Source organism: Microtus pennsylvanicus, chromosome 12 (assembly GCF_037038515.1).
Source record: "Microtus pennsylvanicus isolate mMicPen1 chromosome 12, mMicPen1.hap1, whole genome shotgun sequence".
Classification (NCBI taxonomy): domain Eukaryota; kingdom Metazoa; phylum Chordata; class Mammalia; order Rodentia; family Cricetidae; genus Microtus; species Microtus pennsylvanicus.
In genome coordinates, this window is record NC_134590.1 from 78325599 (window position 1) to 78344925 (window position 19327).

A 19327-nucleotide genomic window follows, 5' to 3' on the forward strand; every position below is an offset into this window, starting at 1 on the left:
CTGTAAAATATATTAATATCTAGGGCAGGAAGGGAAGAAAGAAGAAAGAATACAGACTCAGGCAGATCCTAAAATCTTGCTGTACCACTTATATGGTTTTAGACAAGTCACAATTTCTCTAACGTTATTGGCCTTATCTGTAAAAAACAAGGAATTAAAAAAGAAAACTGTCCCCCTGGAGTCCTGAAGGGAGGAAAGTGTACGTGGAAGGGGTATGGAAGGACAAGGAATGGTGCCGGGGAATTAATACGAGCGCAGCGTAATGACACACGTGTGTCCAACTGTCATCATGTAACCCGTTATTTTTGTACTAACTAAAAAATCACTTAAATTCTAAATCTGCTCCCCTGCACATATAGCGCACATACATTGCAAGCTGCAACAGTATGCAACCAGTGACAATGATTACGGGTCTAAAGGGAAAATTCACATTGACCCAGCCAACCCTGAAGCATCTACATCCAGGTGTACCCAGATCATAGGATAGAATGTGGATAGGATGGTTAACATTGTCTTGGGCTGTAGGCTGGCCGTTTTTTGTCAACCTGACACAAAGTCCTCTGGGAAGTGGGGACCTCTTCCATCAGACTGGTCTTTAGGTAAGTTCATGGACCATTTTCTTAATTAATGATTGATGTGAAGAAGCCCAGACCATCGTGGCTGGTGTGGCCCCTAAGCAGCTAGTCCTGGATCACATAAGAAAGCGAGCTGAGCAAGCCATAAAGCGAGTCTGCCAGCCAGCAGGGCTCTGCCACAGTTTCTGCTTCAGTTCCTGCCTCCGGATTCCTACTTCCTGGTTCTGCCTTGAGTTCCTGGCACGGTTTCCCTTGGTGATGCCCCGTGCTGTGGAACTGTAAGCTCTCCACATCCTTTCCTCTTCCACGCTGCTTTTGGTCGTGATCTTTGTCACAGCAGCAGAGACGCAGGCTAAGGTAGGCTACCTCCCAGCTGGTATGGAACACGAATGCAAACCGATCTCCTCTTCACCCCGGAATAACATGATTTCACAGTGGTCTGCTTCTTCCCACCCCATCAAGTTTAATTTGGCAACCAATGTCATAGACAGCTTTATAGTACTCAAAATAATTTGATGTTTCCTCCCAACTCATGGCTCGTATCAGAGCAATGTCAAAATCCACTTTTCTAAACTAAAGTTAAATCTCTTTTATTGGAAGACAACAGAAACACTTCTCCCCTCCTGGCCTCACTCAGACATGGTGGAGATCTGAGTCTGGTGATCTTGATGCAGAAGAGGTCCTCTGGGTGCTAGGAAGAAGTCAGAGACACAAGCAGAGTCGCAGTCTGAGGGCTGTCTACATACAGACAGGTACGCTCAAGCTGCCAGGGCTCTCTAGTAAAGAACCTCTAGTGCCCTAGAAGAGCTGGCACCTCTCAAAAGGCGTAGACCGAGTCCTTCCAGATGAGGAGAATCGCCATCCTGCACTTGATGGTCATGCACACACTCAGTCAAAAATCCCCAAGTTAACACATGCTGTGCATACCTGCACACGCATACACACACGCACACCACTCCACACTTAGTCATTACTGTAGGAAATGGAGTTGCCGAATGCCACAGTCCCACCATCTCACCACACTAGGAGAGCCAAAGTTAATTAACTGCATCTCTGCACTTTCCACTTCTGAGGTTTCCTCCATGGGTCTTCAGAAACACTTAGTATCAGCCAGGATGATTCCTGACAAAACCCTCAAACAAAGAACATTCAAGGAAAAGGGCCAGAAAGATGCAAATACAGAGGAGCAGAGAGGAAGGAGATGCCAAGCAAACCAGCACTTCAGTGAGAAACGAGGTCTAATTTTCCAGTGCAGACTTAAGACTGGGGAATGAGGGATGCCAAGATGCTCATAGGAATGAGGATTTAGGGTTTGATAAACAGACACCCCTAAAGCTATCTTTACATGCCCCGTTTGCATCTGCTTCATAGCCAGAATTCACCATGCAATCACTAAATCCATTAAACCACTCTTTCTTAGACACCTGCACTTCATAGGGATTTGGGAGAACTTGTTTTTCTCAAAACATGTTCCTTTGAGTCTACATCTTCTCAACTTATAATGTAGGTAATTCAGAAAAAGTGTGAACTTCTTTACAGGATTTGAAGAGATTCCTGGAACTCATTAAAGAAAATTCGTTTAACCAAAGGAACTTGAGGCAAGCGGTACGCTTTGTTTTGTTTTGTTTCGTTTGTTTGTTTTAATGGAGTAAATCTGTCTCTTCCCCTTTTAAGCTTTTAGTTGCTTTTAAATGTCAGAAGCCTTCAAAAATTAATGCTTTGATATACACAGATGCTGTGGAGGGAAGGGCCATTTTAAAACGTGTGGGAAGATGGAGAGATGGTTCTGCAGTTAAGAGCATTGACTGCTCTTCCGGAGGACCTGCGTTTGATTCCCAGCACCTACACAGAGCTTTACCCAAGGAGCTCACAACCATGTGTAGCTCCAGTTTCAGTGGATCCAACATCCTCTTCTAACCTCTGAAGACCTGCACGTATGCACAAACAAACATACATGCAAAACACCCATTCACATGAAGAAGTAGTGCTAAAGGTTAAAATAGTTCAACTGTTTTCAGAAGCGGCTTAAACATGAAGCAGGACATTTGAGACTAAGCATCTCTAGGGCATCTCTTGCTGAAGGGTGGCAAAGTGTGGAAAGCAATTGCTGATGCTGTAAGAAGACAATTCATAATGGTGGCCCACGCTCTCCTTCCACCAAACGCTGGCTTTACTTTATTTTACTATATCCCATTTTATTTTATTTGTGCGTGTGTGTGCACACATTCACATGCATGCCTATGTCTGCTTATCTGTATGTTTAAGGCACAGCTGCATTGCCCCCAGATGTCAGAAGAGAGCGTTGGATCACTGGAGTTGGAATGATTGGCAGTTGTAAGCCGAGGTGCTGGGAACCAAACCCAGGTCACCTGTAAAAGCAGCAAGTGCTCTCACCCACCACCACCTGCTTTCCCCTGGGCACACAATCCTACCGTCTTCACCAACTGCCTTTGCTCTTCCCGCTTCCTTCTCTTCCTCTACCTCACTACCTTACCTTCCCCCATCTATAGGTCCACAAAGTTCTTTGGTTTTGAGTCCTTGACTGGCCTGGAACTTACTATGTAGACCAAGCTAGTCTTGAACTCATGGAGATCAACCTGCCTCCGCCTCCTGAGTGCTGAGAGCAAAGGCGTTTGCCACCACACATGGCTAGGATCTTACTATGCCCCTATTTACTAGAGCAATAAAATGGGCTTGTACTTCATTACTAGAGGCCCAAGGGTTAATGTTGGTGACTCGAGCAGATGGTAAATCTGTGGTAAGGCAATGGAAGCCCAGCATCCTCTCTCAGGGTCTGCGGCTCTCACCACACCGTCACACTTCCTCTGCTCACAGTCTAAGCCCTACTGTATTGCCACTGTGAACTCTTCATCTAGACGGATATTGGTAGGCTAGCTAGCCATTCCTACGGCACAGCGCTCGCCACTTCAGTGCTAGCTGGTAACTTCACGCAGAGTACAAGGGAGAAACCTTGATGGCTAAGCAACTTTGGTGCGTTGCACACGCACAGGCACACACACACTTGACACTGTGTGTGTGATTTGTTATTGTATTGTGATGATATATAGCAGGGGTAGTCAATTTATGGAAACAAAGACAGCATCTGTTGAACTGACTTCTATATTTCCCAGTTCACATACACCACAAGTTAGTCCTACAAATGATAATTTTTCCCAACAATGAATTCCCTATCTCTGTGTAATGAGGCATGTAGAGGAGGAAGGAAGAATTTTTGTGCTTTTTTTTTTTTGCCTTTGATAAAAATTCTCCAAGGAGTTATTTCATCTACAAATGAGAAGCCTTCTATCAGGTAAGATGGTGTGAGTTCCAGGAGCCATTGAAGCCCAGTTGCACAAAGGCACACGAGTGCACATCGTAGTGCAAACAGCAATAGGTATCCACAAGGTGTATAAGCACAAGAGCACACGAGGAATGATTTCAAAAGTCTTAAACTACGTCATAAAAACATTTAAAGCAACTTGCCCATTGGATAAGATATTTGAACTCTGCTAGTTCTTATATACATCACAAATATCTAGGTTTCATCCTCAGCATCTTGGGCATGGTTGCATGACCCGCAGGAGGAGCAGTAAGTGGGATCTTTCCAAAGGCTTCTTAAACTCCTGGTTTTCCACAGCTGGCATCTTTTAGGTCTCTATTCTGAAATTCTCAAGACTACTTATGTACATAATTGAGTTAATTCATCAAAGAATTTAAAAGTGAATACTGCAGGGGCTGGAGAGATGGCTCAGTGGTTAAGAGCATTGCCTGCTCGTCCAAAGGTTCTGAGTTCAATTCCCAGCAACCACGTGGTGGCTCACAACCATCTGTAATGAGGTCTGGTGCCCTCTTCCGGCCTGCAGACATACACACAGACAAAATATTGTATACATAATAAACAAACAAACAAACAAACATTTAAAAAAGTGAACACTGCAAAGCAAAGATCCATAAATGTAAAAGAGCACTGAGTAGGTTTCAACGCACATGCCCGATGGATCCATGTGGCCACTTTTCTGATTGGAGAATCAGTATTAACACCATGCCTTGAGAACCTCACGGGGGTCTCAGAAGACAAGAGGTTTTGACACGAATACATTTAACAGGTTAGAAGGCAAAAGACTAGCCACGGCTAAAGGGCAATGGACAAGTATTGACAACCGGTTTTACTCGAATCTCAAAACTGGCAAAAAAGACCAGATGAGTGATTCAGAGAAGATTCAAGTGCACTAAGTGTTCAAATTCTACTCAGTAGGATGTTGGAGGGGAATCACGTGCCATGAACAGAAGCAAAAAAGGAAGCCTGATTACAGAGAGTCTCAGAGGGAAAGTATATATGCCAGGGACAGTGGAAAGTGTCTGCAGTCCCAGCAACAGGGGAAGCTGACTACAGGAGTTCAAGACCAGCGTGGGCAACATACATATACTCTATCTCACAAATAAATGAATGAACAATCACCTTGCTTTTTCTCTGTTGCTCTGGAAATCATACCTTGGAACAGCAGTTCACAGAGTTTAACCTTTGAAACAAAGCTCAAATCCAAGTAGTACCACTGGATTTGCAATTATTTATTTCCAATTATTTCAAGCCATACTATTTATTCATATAATAGCTTTCTAATGGAACTTGTATCATATTTCCAGCATTCTATAACTAAATGTTAGTATGCCCAGCCTTATAAAGTCCCTTTTATAAGACTGTTTGCGTGCTAGCGTTTTATTATCTATTTGAAACTCGATACTTGTCCTTCAGAGAAATTAAGATAAACCCAAAGGTTTCTTATGTGAAACAGCTACAAACCACAAACTTTCTTAGCAAGCCTTCGACCAGCAAGAACATCCAATGATGCTTAACACATTGCATCCTTAGACAACACCTTATAAAGAACTGTGATGAACACAGTACTTTCACTTCTAGGAATCATCTCAGGAAAGTACTTAGCACAGGATTCATCCAGTACTGACTTCTGGGTTGTGTCATAAGAGTGACTTTTCAGTGGTTTGCTACAATATCTCAGAAAGCTATCTGAACATTCAATAAATCTCTCTGTCTCTCTGTCTCTCTCTCTCTCTCTCTCTCTCTCTCTCTCTCTCTCTCTCTCTCTCTCTCTCTCCTCTCAGTACGCAGCTCCACTGGCCTACCACTCAGCAAGTCAGACTGGCCTTGAATTCACAGACACCTACCTACCTCACCTTCCCGGATGGGATTATCGGTGTGTACCACCACACCCAGCTGCTTTGATTTGGGTTTTTTTGTTTTGGTTTTTTTTTTTGTTTGTTTAGTTGGTGGAGAGGTAGGGTTGGTGGGGAGTGTTTGTTTTGTTTTCTTTTGTTTTGAGACAGCTTCTTACTAGGCGACCAGGCCTCACACTTTCCATCCCCATACCTCATGGGCTCCTGAGTTCTGGGATTACAGGTGTATGCCCAGTTCAGTCTCTTTTTAGTCCATGACTGATATCAGAATAACAGTGACCTACTCAAAGTAACAATTAGATTGTTCTTGAGGCTCTATAATTATAAAATGTTCTATAAAACAATACCTCCATCAAATCAGGACCCAGTCTCTTTTGTCAAGTCAATTGATGTTTTTGAAGGATAGGCAGAGTGTAATTAAAAAGAAAGCCAGCGTGCTGTTTAACACAGTGCTTAGGGGCACTCTTTGACACAGTTCACATGGTTCTCCTTAGTTCTCATGGTGACTGGCTGAGTGGAGATTAACTATTCCCAGTTTCAGAAACTCCACAACCGAGGCTCCCCAAAGGGGAAGTAATTTACCCTCGCAAGCAAAGTCCACATTCAAATTTGAGTGTCCGGTCCCTAGACTATATTTTTCTGGGATACCAACTGCCTGAAAAGGAAGTCAGCAAACTCGGTTGCTTTTTCCCAAGCGTTTTCAAAATTTTACCTTTTCTACTTCTATACTCTCACAACAGAAAAGCCCTCGGGTTTGTCTGAGGAAGAAAAAGAAACAGTTACTGTACACTCCTATTTTCTCCACCCGTCATGGAAACTTTCGCTTGACACCAATGCTAGTCTATCTCCTCACATGTCTGAAGAAGCACTTCTGGATGCTTACAGCTCCAACCGACTTTGATTCTGTTATTTCAAGGATTTTGGAATCTTTCAACTCCCTGGCAGTTTAAGTTTTGATGTGGGGAGAAGACGAGCCACCCTTTCCCGTAATTTGTGTAAGATACAGTCTTCAGAGGATCTTCTCAAATCTTCCCGAAATCGAATTAGAGGTTTTGTTTCCCAGGATGCCCAGCTTCTCTATATTCAAGCCCTTAGCTTGAAGGTCACTGAAAATAGTGTGGGTTTCACGCCAGGGTGCCCAGTATTAAAGCCCCCTTGTTAAAAACACCCAGTCACCAGAAGGCCACTCTTAAACCACATCCCAGGTTAACAATGTCCTGGGCTTAATCTCACTGTTTGAAGATCCTGAGTGTCAGGTATACTAGATATGAGGGAAAGCTTCATAATTGACTTACCAATGTTTTATTATCCTTTTTTAAATACTGACATGTTCTTTACATGTCCTTAATAAATATTAAACACTCACGTACCTCACTGTTAGGGTGGCAAGCGAACCTTCAGAATGTCCCAACAGTGGGGTGAAGACAATACTCTTTTTTTTTCTAGATTTATTTATTTATTATGTGTACAGCATTCCTTCCATGTGTGCCTGAATGCCAGAAGGGGGCACTAGGTCTCATTATAGATTGCTGTGAGCCACCATGTGGTTGCTGGGAATTGAACTCAGGACCTCTGGAAGAGCAGTCAGTGCTCTTAACCACTGAGCCATTTCTCCAGCCCCCGAAGACAATACTCTTAATGAGAAGGGTAGGGTAATTGGGAAAAGAAAATTGAGTTGCTGCAACTTCCCAATTGCAACATAGAAATGCTTATAATAAACTCACTCGGATGCAGATTGTGGCTGGATTTGAATAATTATTAGAATAAAAATATTTGATCATCAACAAAACACCTGAGGAGCATAGGACATGAATCATTGGTAGGCCGCTATAGCTTTGTGGAATTGTGTACAGGGCACAATGAGTCTACCAGCTTTTTGATCACTTTGTTACTGAACACATCTTGTAACATCCTTAAACGTGGCAGATTCGTAGGCCATGTCATCAAAACAGCTGGTATGAAAACTTGATGAACAATATGCCTCAGAAATTTTCAGCACGTGATAGGGACAAAGCAAACACAGAAAAAAGGAAGCTAGGTGTGTCTGTTACTCAATTGGATTCCAAAAAACAAAACAAAACAAAAAACCAAAAAACTCATTTATCAGTAAGTTCAGTTCAAAATGTGAAGTTCCTGACTTACAAACTATGGTCACGAAAATCACAATAACTAAAATGAATATGGTCACCATGTGTGGAGGTGCACACTTTGAATCCCAGCACCCAGGAAGCAGAGGCAGGTGGGCCCCTGTGAGTTTGAGGCCAAATGGGTATACATCAGTGAGAAGTTTTTAACCCATGGGCTGTGACCCTGTTGGCCACATAGCAAATATCCTACATATGTCAGATATTTACATTATGGTTTATAATGGTATTAAAATTACAGTTATAAAGTAATAACAAAACAGTTAAATGGTTGGAGGTCACGAGGATATGAAGAAAAGTATTAAAGGGTCACAACATTAGGAAGGTTGAGAGCCACTGGTCTTCATAGTAAGTTACAGGCCAACCAGGGCTGTATAGGGAGACCCTATCTCAGAACCAACCAAACAATAATAACGAAAAGATGATGCTGGTTCCACGTATCTACATCTGGAACTATGAAGCATGGGCAGACAGAAGCGAACCTGTGAAAGGGGGCAGTATGCATTCTCTAGGGTAACCCTCATTATCTACATAAGGATATCGGCTTGAGCAGAAGTGCCAAAGCTTCACACATTTGGTAGAATTGTTGGGTGATTCGCACAAACTATGCAAGTGACAGACTATAAAGAAATACTACGCCCATTGGCATGCTCAGGAGTGAAAGGCAAGGCGGTAACTCGGAAGACTCCCAAATGACAACTTCAAATAAAAGTTATATTCAGTGGCTAGTTACAGCAAATCTGTACCCTAAAGTTCTCTTTAGTGAGGGGATTAAAGACAACCCCATGTCTGATAGCAACTGCCAACTAAATGCTCCACCTAAACCCCAGACGCCCAACTGCATTCTGCTGTTGACCTCTCTTCTGATTATACTGACATAGCCGAGAAAAATCTTCCCTACCTGATGTCATTTTTACTTTCATCTCGATATCGCTGGTATTTATGATTAATATAGATTTAAGATACCATGTATGAGTTGTATCCCGTGGAGGACCCCGTTTTTGTTTTTGTCTTAACTTCAGAAGGAGTAGCTCCAATAAATAGAAAGAAAAGGCCACATGTAAAACCAAGGGAGCGGAGCGCAGGGGCTCCGGTGAGTTTGCTTTGACTTTACATTGTAGAAATCATTCGCCCACCTCCCAGATGCATCTCTCCCTTGAGGCCCTGTAGACAAACACACCATTTCATATAAACAGTGTGAGCATGCCTTGAAATATCCGACACTGTACACCGTTCATTTTGAAATGAACTTTTCAAACCACTGAGGAATAACTTTTGAATAACAGAAAACACTATGGGCCTCGGCTAATTATAGCTTACCTATCAAATTAAGTTAATGTTGGGGAACACGTCCAAACAGCTGCAGAGCTTTAAGGGGTGTTTTACTATTAAAGAAACCCTTTTTCTTTCATTTTTACAATTTTTAAGAGAAGTTTTTTTTGGAAGTCGAGATAATACGAGAAAGCTCCGAGTTTACTTCAAACTGCTCTGTCCCTGTCCTTTGACGACTGTGTCGATTTCTATATAAATTTCATTTTCCAGAGTTCTAAAACACACTTCACCTTCAAGCGCTTCTGTGGGACATGACGGGAATGTAAATTCAGAACAAAATGCAAATCATGAAGATGCAGGGCCAAACCTGGACCATCGGTTAAGAATACCATCACACAAACCAGCCATGAAAGCCACAAGAGCAAGAGCGTAGAGGTATAGGATCTGTACACCCAGGGTCGGCAGCCCCAGAACGTAAACACGACCAACACCTTTCACTTTTTCTCCTAACTATAAAGCTATATGTGATGGGTTTGATCACTGTGTATTCCTGTTCTGAAGGAACAGTGAACATCTTCCCTCGAAACAAACCAACGCGAGGCTAACAGCCCACAAGGCAGCTCAAGTTCAAATCTCAGGCAGAAAAGGTTTGCAGAACTGGGGGGGAGGGGGCACCAAAGTGATCCAAACAAGCAAGTACTGCAGCTCTGCATCGCTACAGGAATCCACAGCCAGGCCTTTACAGGCAGCCCTGGAGGAGAGCCCACAGGACCGCCACCCACCATCCCTCCCGGTTACCTGGTGCTATCCAGCTCTGATGCAAGCGTCGCTATCTATTGATTTTAGGGTAATTCCAAGATCACTCAAAATGTCATTCACTGTCATAAGTTCTAAATGACTCAAAATACCCTCTGCTTAAGCCCACTCTACAGGTTAAGAGTGTATGCTTAACGAAAAAGAAAACAGCACAATCATAAGATTTGATTCATCTTATTAAAGTAATGGAAGGTCGTGCATGTTTCTAAAGGCATACTTCACACATGCAGATTGCAATAGTGTTTGCCGTCTGCAGAAGAAATACTTCATACGTGTGAAGATTGCAATAGTGCTTGCCGTCTGAAGAGAATATACTTCATGTGTGTGCAGATTGCAGTAGTGTTTGCCGTCTGCAGAAGAACATACTTCATACATGTGCAGACTGCAATAGTGCTTGCTGTCTGCAAAAGAACCTACTTCATACATGTGCAGACTGCAATAGTGCTTGCTGTCTGCAAAAGAACATACTTCATGCGTGTTCAGATTGCAATAGTGTTCGCCGTCTGCAGAAGAACATACTTCATACATGTGCAGATTGCAATAGTGTTTGCCATCAACCTACTTCATACATGTGCAGATTGCAATAGTGTTTACTGTCTGCGGAAGAACATACTTCATACATGTGCAGATTGCAATAGTGTTTACTGTCTGCGGAAGAACATACTTCATACATGTGCAGATTGCAATAGTGTTTGCTGTCGGGTGAACATCCTTTCATTTAAGATTTTCAGAGGCGTCACACTGCATAGGCAAGTCCTTTGCTTGTGAACGTAACTGTGAACTGGGAGTCCTCAAGTGTCCAAAGAATCAACTGTAGAAACGTATTTCTGAGAACTCTAAATAATATAATAATCATTTTTATAAGTTATTTATTCTCCATTAGTTTATCCACACATTGGTGCATGTGTCATGGAATAACCAGAATGGCACCCTTTAATAATTTCAGAAAAGTTCATGACTTGATTCTGGCCATAATTTTTATTTGACTATGTCTATTTATACTAACAATAAATGATATAATTGCATAAATCTAGAGATAAGCCTTTTTGCTGGAGAATAAATACTTTATATTGTGTATTAGTGGACTTTAGGAATTCTGAAACAAGTGAAAAAAGTGCAATTTCACAAGATTTGTACATTTCTATTTGTTTAATGAGAGCGTATTCTCTGGATTAAGAGAAGCTGTCTGGGAACGTATCCCAGGCAGCCCCGTAAAGTGCTACAACTGCTCCAATTCTGTGCGCTCGACTGTACTAAACTGATTGACATTGGATTCTCGTACAAATATTTAAATGGATATATTCTCAGTTAGTTTACAAAGTATACTTTAAACCCTTTATTTAAAATGTCACATTAGTAATGTGTGGAGAAAGCAACAACTGATCAATATCGGTGTATTTCCTAGAGAGGCTGATTAAGAAATGACAAAGCTTCCCTTAGCCCCATTGCCCTGAAATCACAGCACAGTAAACTGAGGATAGGGGTAGATAGCCTTTTATCTTGTATACTACATAAAGGTTCAGGTTTCCTTTATTTCTGCAGATTTATTTATTTTATTGTTTTTATTTATTTTTGTTTTTTGAGACAGTGTTTCTCTGGGGTAGACCTGACTGTTTTAGAACTAGCTCTATAAACCAGGCTGGCCTCGAACTCGCAGGGATCCACCGGCCCCTGCCTCCAGAGAGATGGGATTAAAAGGGTGAGCCACCACCACCCAGAATGGTTTGAGTTTTTTTTAATTTTTATTTTATGTAAAATTTTTTTTTTGCAGTTCTGGGAATTGAACCTGAGGTCTCACACTTGCTTAGACAAGGGCTGTACTGTTGAACCACACCCCTTCTCCTAGACCGTAACTTTCCTTTACTTTTAAGACTTATTTATTTATGTTTATGCGGATGAGTGTTTGTGCGTGTCTGGTCCCTGCAAAGGTCAGAGAGGGCATTGTAGCCTCGAGACCTGGAGTGATGGATGCTTATGATCCACCACGTGGAATTTATGAATCAAGCCTGGGTCCTTTAGAAGAACAACGATTGCTTTAACCACTGAGCCATCTCTCCAGTGCCGTAGATCCTAAGTTTAAACAAGTGCCACAGCTGGCTATATTTCCCCCTGAGCAAGAAGAGCATGCCTCCTGTGATTTACAGTTCTCTTTCATTCAGGATTTTCGAGAACCTTTACCATCTGTACAACCGACAGACAAACTGTGTCGTATATATCTACTTTCATCTCTTTATTTGCAAAGGAATATTTCCCATAACTGTATTTAATCTGAAATATCAATTTTTTTTATCCTTGGGAGAAACGGTAAAATATTTTGTTTCAATTATAGCCTAAGTTTGAGTACTACTTCAACACAAATATGACAGATGTCATAATCCAAAAAAGGCCATGTAAAATGTGACAGTTGCAAACGTTTAAGACTGTGTAACAAAAATGACTGAGAACCGTATCAGTTTACTGTCCTCCGACTATTTCCTTGACAGTGGAGTCAAATAATGTTGAATTATAGACCTCCTTACAGGAAGTCTTATTTCGTGTTCATTTTTTGATTTTCCCTGGTAGGCCCTATAGGAATTTGGCTGCATGCCCACTTTCCTTTAGAAGTTTCTGTATACATCCTTGGGTTGTGTTTGATGATTAAATGATTATTTATTAAAAACCTCTACGTTTCGGGTGCAGCTCAGTGGTAGAGCACTTATCTAGGAAGGGTTCAGTCTCCAGTAACACACACAAGCACATACATACACTTTACAATTTCACATTGTCAACGTGTTTACTTTTCATTTAAAAAAAACACGACTGCTTTGGCAATGGAAACTATAAGTTGCCAATATGAAAATGTTTCATCTGAATCCATGTGGAAAATTACTTTCGTTTATGGTGAGAATCTTAGTAAAAACTTATTGTCATTCTTTGCAGTTTCTCCAAATGTACTTTGATTGGTGGCTAAGCTGCCTATGTGACAATAGCAGGCCCTGTGCTAATACCGCAGCCTATCTGCCTGGCCTTCATAACCATCTCTCAGCTACAGACCCACAAACAGTCTATTTTTCGGGTCTGAAGTTTCCTTGAGTGCTTTTCCTTCCATTGCCCAGCAACAGCTGTGTTTTACATCTTTTGGACTATGCCAAACAGTTTAAGATATCAACAGATGAGGGTCTGAAAACAAAGTGATTCGAAATTTACTGTCAGAGTTGGGCAATGGTAGCATATCGGCCGCTTTTTGGAAAGAAGAACCCACATTCCCATGCTTTAGTTCGTGCTCCTTTTCCTTTTTGCTCTTTGAGCTTCTCCTTTTCCTAATACAAGTCTGTATGTTGGCCCAACAGTTACAGGAGGCACAACTACTCTCTTTACTTCTGAAGGGTGAGCAATGGAGACATTCCAGTGAGAGAAATGCTGTTGGGGTGACCTATTGCCTCGGAGCTAGTTAAGCCAGGAGCAGTAGTTACAGTTACGGCCTTACTTTGTACAAAGTAGCCTGAGTATCATTGCTGTCTATTAACCATGGGACTTGCATTGGGCACTTCTACTGGGAGGGGAGGAGGGTCAGAGGGAGGGGTAAAAAGGAGATGGAGACAGGGCAGGAAGAGAGGGGTTGGAGAGGGGCTAGGAAAAGAAAATGTAGTAATATGTACTATTAGCATTTAAACCTGTCTGACATTTAACAATATAATTAATTGATCTCGGCTATTTGCATAGTCTTGAGCCTATACTTTTTCTCTTACTGTTTTTCTTAAATGTTTTAAACACCCCTATTAAGAATCAATCTATCTCCACTCAGAAGCCGTACATAAATACGAAAGCCAAGCAGAAAATAACAATAAAAACATACCTGCTAAACAAGTAACTTTTAATTCGAAGCAACAAAGGCTCCGGAATGAGCATCCCAATTAGCCCATGTAGTGACAAGCAGTCAACACCTTATTACTTAATCATTAAAGAGAACCTTGCCATAATTTCCTTTTGACATATTTCAAAAAAAATGAATTAAGGGCACATCACATGACTCCCAACAACCCACAGTGACTTTAAGACAATGCTAAGACCCTGTGTCTTACAAGGATTGTGCATTGAGAGGTTCAGGAGCAAGTTCTTAAGTGGGATCCTACGAAGCATTTGCAATTTCTTGAACACTGCATTAGCTGTAAGCATTCAGAAACAAGCTACCTGATAAGGGGCCCATGTGCCCAATTTTTCAGCGGATGAAAACGCGCTGCAGACCTTTCTGGTATTGGTAAACATCTGTTCTCTCTCTCTTTTCTAAGCAGCCATGAAGAACGTTAGGTTATCTCCCTTACAAGAACCTCTATATTGGGAACTCCATGCCATTTTGGAGTGAGGAAGAGCATTCAGTCAAGTCTGACTTCAGTTTTAAAACGTTTAACTCAAACTATGCTTCAGGAAGGGCCTTCTGAACTTCGGAAATAGATAAAACAATCGTCACCGAAGTTCCCAGGCCCACTTGGGAACCCTTCGCGCTAGCACAGATCAGCCCTAGATCCTCTAGGCTGATCGCCTCTAGGCCTGGTGGCCAGGCGCCCCGAAGCCTTGCCCAGGCCGGGGCTGCTGTGCCTGCCCTCGCCCCCAGGCTATCCCCACTCCAGGGAGCCTGCTAGCACTTGGCTTTTAACCTGCGGGGCCAGCGGGGCTTTCGTGCCTCATCTCAACCAGCCCCAGAACTTCTCCCTAGACATCACTGGCCAGTCAGGATTAACACGCAACAGGGCGCCCTGCTCAGGCCGCCAGCTCTGGCCCAGGAGCTGTTAAATGCAGATTCAGAGAAGGACCCCCGGAGAGCTGCTGTTGAATAAAACTGTAATCCGAAGGCACCGTTTCTCAAGCAACCAGCTTTCCCGGTGGGAAGAAGCTGGGCCGCTGCTGATGGCGGAGCACAGGCCTGGCTAATCTCTGTTCTTTCCCGAGACTTGGCCACCCGGGAGGCTCCCCGTTCCTCTCCCTTAGTCCTTGGAGTCAAAAAATGCTTAGATTCGGGAATAAAGAGGAACAGATACCCTCGGGAAGGAAGGCGACGGCTCCTTCCGGGAGTACAGCCTCAAGTCCATCATCTGGGTGGCCCCGCCCGGCTCCCCGATTCTACCCAGGACCCCTAGTCCCCAGCTCCGCCTAGCCTAGCCTCGTCCCAGCGTCCTTCCTGGTCGGTGACCTCCCAGCCAAACCCTTGTATGCACGGCTCCCTCTCCGGCTCCGGGTATCTGGCCGTCCCTTTATCTCCTCCTCCTGATCCTGCTGCCTGCAACCCCTGGGGGTCGCGAGCATCTGCGCCCGGCTCGAGCGTGACGGTCGGGAGAGGGCGCCCAGGAGGCTGGCGACCACTAGGCATGGCCAGGGGACCTCCAGATGGCCTCCAGGGGTGGAGAAGACCGGGAAACACCAAGAAGTGGGGGAGAATAGGATTATAGCCTATACTGGTGTCTTAATCTGATAAAAAAAAAAACAATAAAAACAAAAACCCTACATTGTCGTAGAATCTACAGCATTACATGGCCAAGTGAATTCCCGCCGACTTAAATAGACCTCCAGGAAATCAACTGACATCAAAATCATTGATCCCAGACCCTGGTGAAGATGGCAGCCTTCGCGCCCTCCAAGGGGGTGGGGGAAATAAAGTAAAATAAATCGTACTACCAGCAGACCCTAGAGGCAGAGCGGTTAATGAGCTAACTAGGCCTTTCTGAAGCGTCAAGTCCCGGAGGGAACCAGTCCAGTGTCGGGTCCTGAACAAACTGGGCCACCTTCCTGGACAGGGTGAGAAGCCACTCTTCCAGGGCTTGCCCCAGAGGCTCCTCAACGGGGGATTCAGCACCCCCTGGGGACCCGCCCTAGTCCTTTGAACAAACACTTGAAGACCACGGGTTGGCTGTAATGCCTTGACCTTCACTCCTTACCTAACCAGGGGTGGCAGCTCAGCCCACCAGGCTCCCAGACAGCTCACTGCGCTCACCTCCTCGGACCCTTTCAAGTCACTCTAGCTCCTGGATTTTTGCAACTAGATAATATGAAGAACATCCAACCATAGCCATCCTCAATTCAACAGAGCTGAGTGTGCCCAAAGGGTCACACGGGCAAGCTCACACACCACAAACCAGCAGCGCCACGAACCCAGACAAACCTACCCAGTCCCCTATCTTCACAGCATGGACCGCCAACATGATTCTCCTTTTGTAGGTAGGAAGGGAGAATAAAAGGCACGTGTTTATCCGACGCACATTTTAGACTAATGAAACGGGGTAAGAGAAGTTTGTGAAGGAATAAGGAGAAGTCAATGACGTTGTATTAATTCTATGTCCTCTACGCCCCCAAACTCCATAACTTTGGTCTTTTATCTTTGACTTTAATAAAATAATGCTTCGTTGAGAAAATGGGGTATAAATCTTCATTTTGGAGGCAATTAAAGTGTTGATTTCATTCATGCCCCTAAGCAGTTCTTGTAATTTGCTCAAATAGCTTTATGTACCCAGCACTCCGGAGCTTTTAGAATCCCATTTTCTAGTTTGGCTTGTTGGATTACAATTTTTACTCAACAGCAGCTACTAGAGGAATCTGCATTTATCGGGGCTGGCTGGCGACTGAGCCCCTAAAGCGGCTGGGAAGCCTGAGGCACTGGCGGGGGAGGGGGACTGCTTGCAGCTTTCCCACCTTGGTCTGCACAGACTGTGGGTTCTATGCACCAGCCCACTCTGACCAGTTTCTGACTCACCAAACAGAATAGCAGTGAGGACCTATCCTGCTGGCGTTTTTAGAGTTCTACTTTGTCATATTACTCCTGGGCAAAGACGAAATTCGGCACAAGCTGGGGAATCGCCCAGGCTGACTCAAGGATATGGAGAGAATACCTTCAGAGGCCACTAAGAATGAAGTTGGGACAAGACAACACTGGGCGGCAGTGACCATGATAAAACTTGCAGAGAAAAACAGTGGAGTCGCTGGCCTTTGACTTAACAAAGGCAGGCTGAGGTCTCTCCCCCCCCCCCCAAGAAGTCACACATACGTCAAGCCCAAATAAGAAAGGACTCTAGGCTTTTCCTAATGGGGCTGAAGGCGAAGGAGACCACTGCTGAAATCTCTAGATTCTTTGCAGCAATCCTTCACAGAGCTATCCAGGACCCTGTTTCATCTCACTCCTCAGGTTTTCACTTTCATTGCTTTTTTTTTTCAACTCATTTGAACCAATCCAGAGACACAGCAACAGGAAGGAGAAACTGGGAGCAAATGGTGGTGTCCCAGTGATAGAAATACCCACCCACCCCCACTCCAAATAAAAATCGTCCCCACTTAGCGGTCGCAGCGGAAAAGGGGGCCTAGAGGGAAGACTGGAGAGGAGGGGGCACTGCAAAGAGCCACAGTGGAGAGCCATGGGCCCCTGCCCTCCACACCCAGGGAGTCGCCAGGGCGTCCTTGACGCTCACCCTGCCAAAAGCTGCCAATGTGGAAAGCCCGGAGTACATACCAGCTGGAGGACGAGTGGAAAGGAGGAGGAGAAAAGTCCATATTTATCTGTTTTTCTAACCTCGGCCTGCTTTTATTTTTTTTTTCTATAAAGTACAATAAAATGGGCGAGCTTGCAGGGAATACCACACAAAGCAATGTTCAGTCAGGTCTAGAAGCGGTCGGCCGGGGAAAACTGACAAGACAGGCTAATGAAGCGTGTAGACAGGGAGAAAATAGCCAGCGTTTGCTAGATTTCAAACCCTCACTGTCTCTCTTAGACCACCTATCTTGGATTTATTCCTAATAAAATAAGAAATAAGCAGACCCTACACTTTTCTTTTCTTCAAGATAGAAGGGGGCGAAATACCCATGAACAAAGCCCTACAATTGGAGGTGGCCACTGGCAGTTAACACTCCCATTATTACGGAGGGTAAATAAAATAAAGACAAAAATTAAAAGCGACAAGAAACAGGTCAAGTTTGCAGGCGGAGCTCTTACAAGCTCATCTCTCCAGGTCGCATCCCAGAGCCAGCCTTAATGAAGCAATAATAGCCACATTATTCAAAAATTTTCATTTTGATGGAAATGTATCTAAAAGGGACTTAATCATATGCAAATAATAAAGGAGGTGGTAGTGAGCCAGCAAGCAATATGCATACAGATATTTTCTTTTTCTTAGGGATGTCAAAATTGAAAGCCTCATACCTGGTCAGTTAGATTTGCTGATCTTGTTACATCTTCACTGTCTGATTTTGCTCCTCCTTCTCGATCATCTATCACCAAATCGATAGGCATTTTCCCTTTCAAACAGCTAATATACCGGTGGCAGAAATTGTCACATAATTCGTGTACCTACATTATGACAGAAATAAAAAAAATGGAAATATAATCAGGAGTGCATAAATGACATTGACAAGTGCAGTCCAACCCCCTTGTGAGACCCGAACTTCCAAATAGGGGAAACACAGGGCAATTGTCCTCTAGAGACCCCCAGACGCATTCGGAATTAGGAATAACTTTCTTTTCTTGCAAAATAGAGATATCCCAGAAAATTGACAGTGACAAGATGATTCTCAGGCTACAACATACTCAACACCCATGTTAAATTCATCTGCTCCCGGAGCTGTGGCCATTACAGAGGTGACCTGCATGGCTGATACTTAAGGTAAACTATTTAATTTCATCCAGTTAGTTTACCATAAAGCGTTCCCCAAAGTTTCTCAGGAAAATGTGTGATACACACACACACACACACACACACACAGATCTGTATTGTGATGGCGTAAGATCCATGCCTGACTACCCAAATCAAGTTTGCCTTTGCCCAATATATGAAAAAAGAAAAAAAAATACTACCGCAAAAACTGATCACATTGATTTTTTTTTAAAGAAACAAAAGAATTACTCACAATCTTTAAGTCTAAGTAAAACCAACTCTTACAGGCCCCAGGCATCCCTTACATGGAAAAACTCAGAAGAAACCCCGGTGTGCATGCAATTTCATGTTAGTTTGAATTACAATGCATTAAGTTTTATTGCTGAGATTTATAGAACAAGTTAGAAAAATCACGCTACCCCAACACCCTCTCTTGAGTGTGAAGGTGAGGTGAGGGCTGGATAACACACATTCAAGAACTTGACACAACTACCAACCCTGCTCTGTCTGGGGGCCAGCTCTACCGTGCCCTCCTCCCCAGGACATTTTGCCCACTTGTCCTTTCCTCCCGGTCCCTTCTGAGTTGGACCTACCACTGATCTCAAATCATCTTCAGGAAACTCACTAAAACACTCCCACCCCCAGCCTTAGGTAGCAATGAAGAGGAGGAAGAGGGGGGAAAAAAACCACACACACGGAGGTATTAACTTGTAAAACA

General features: G+C 43.6%; 1 protein-coding gene across 6 annotated transcripts in view; it reads right to left on the reverse strand.

Annotated features, from left to right (window-relative positions):
• Nucleotides 1-19327, reverse strand: part of Meis1 (Meis homeobox 1) — a 141355-nt gene that overhangs the window by 115028 nt on the left and 7000 nt on the right. For all 6 annotated transcript variants that reach the window (XM_075944409.1, XM_075944408.1, XM_075944406.1 and 3 more), the window contains exon 6: nt 18159-18305. In XM_075944409.1, the coding sequence (XP_075800524.1) occupies nt 18159-18305 (147 nt within the window). The remainder of the gene's footprint in view (nt 1-18158; nt 18306-19327) is intronic.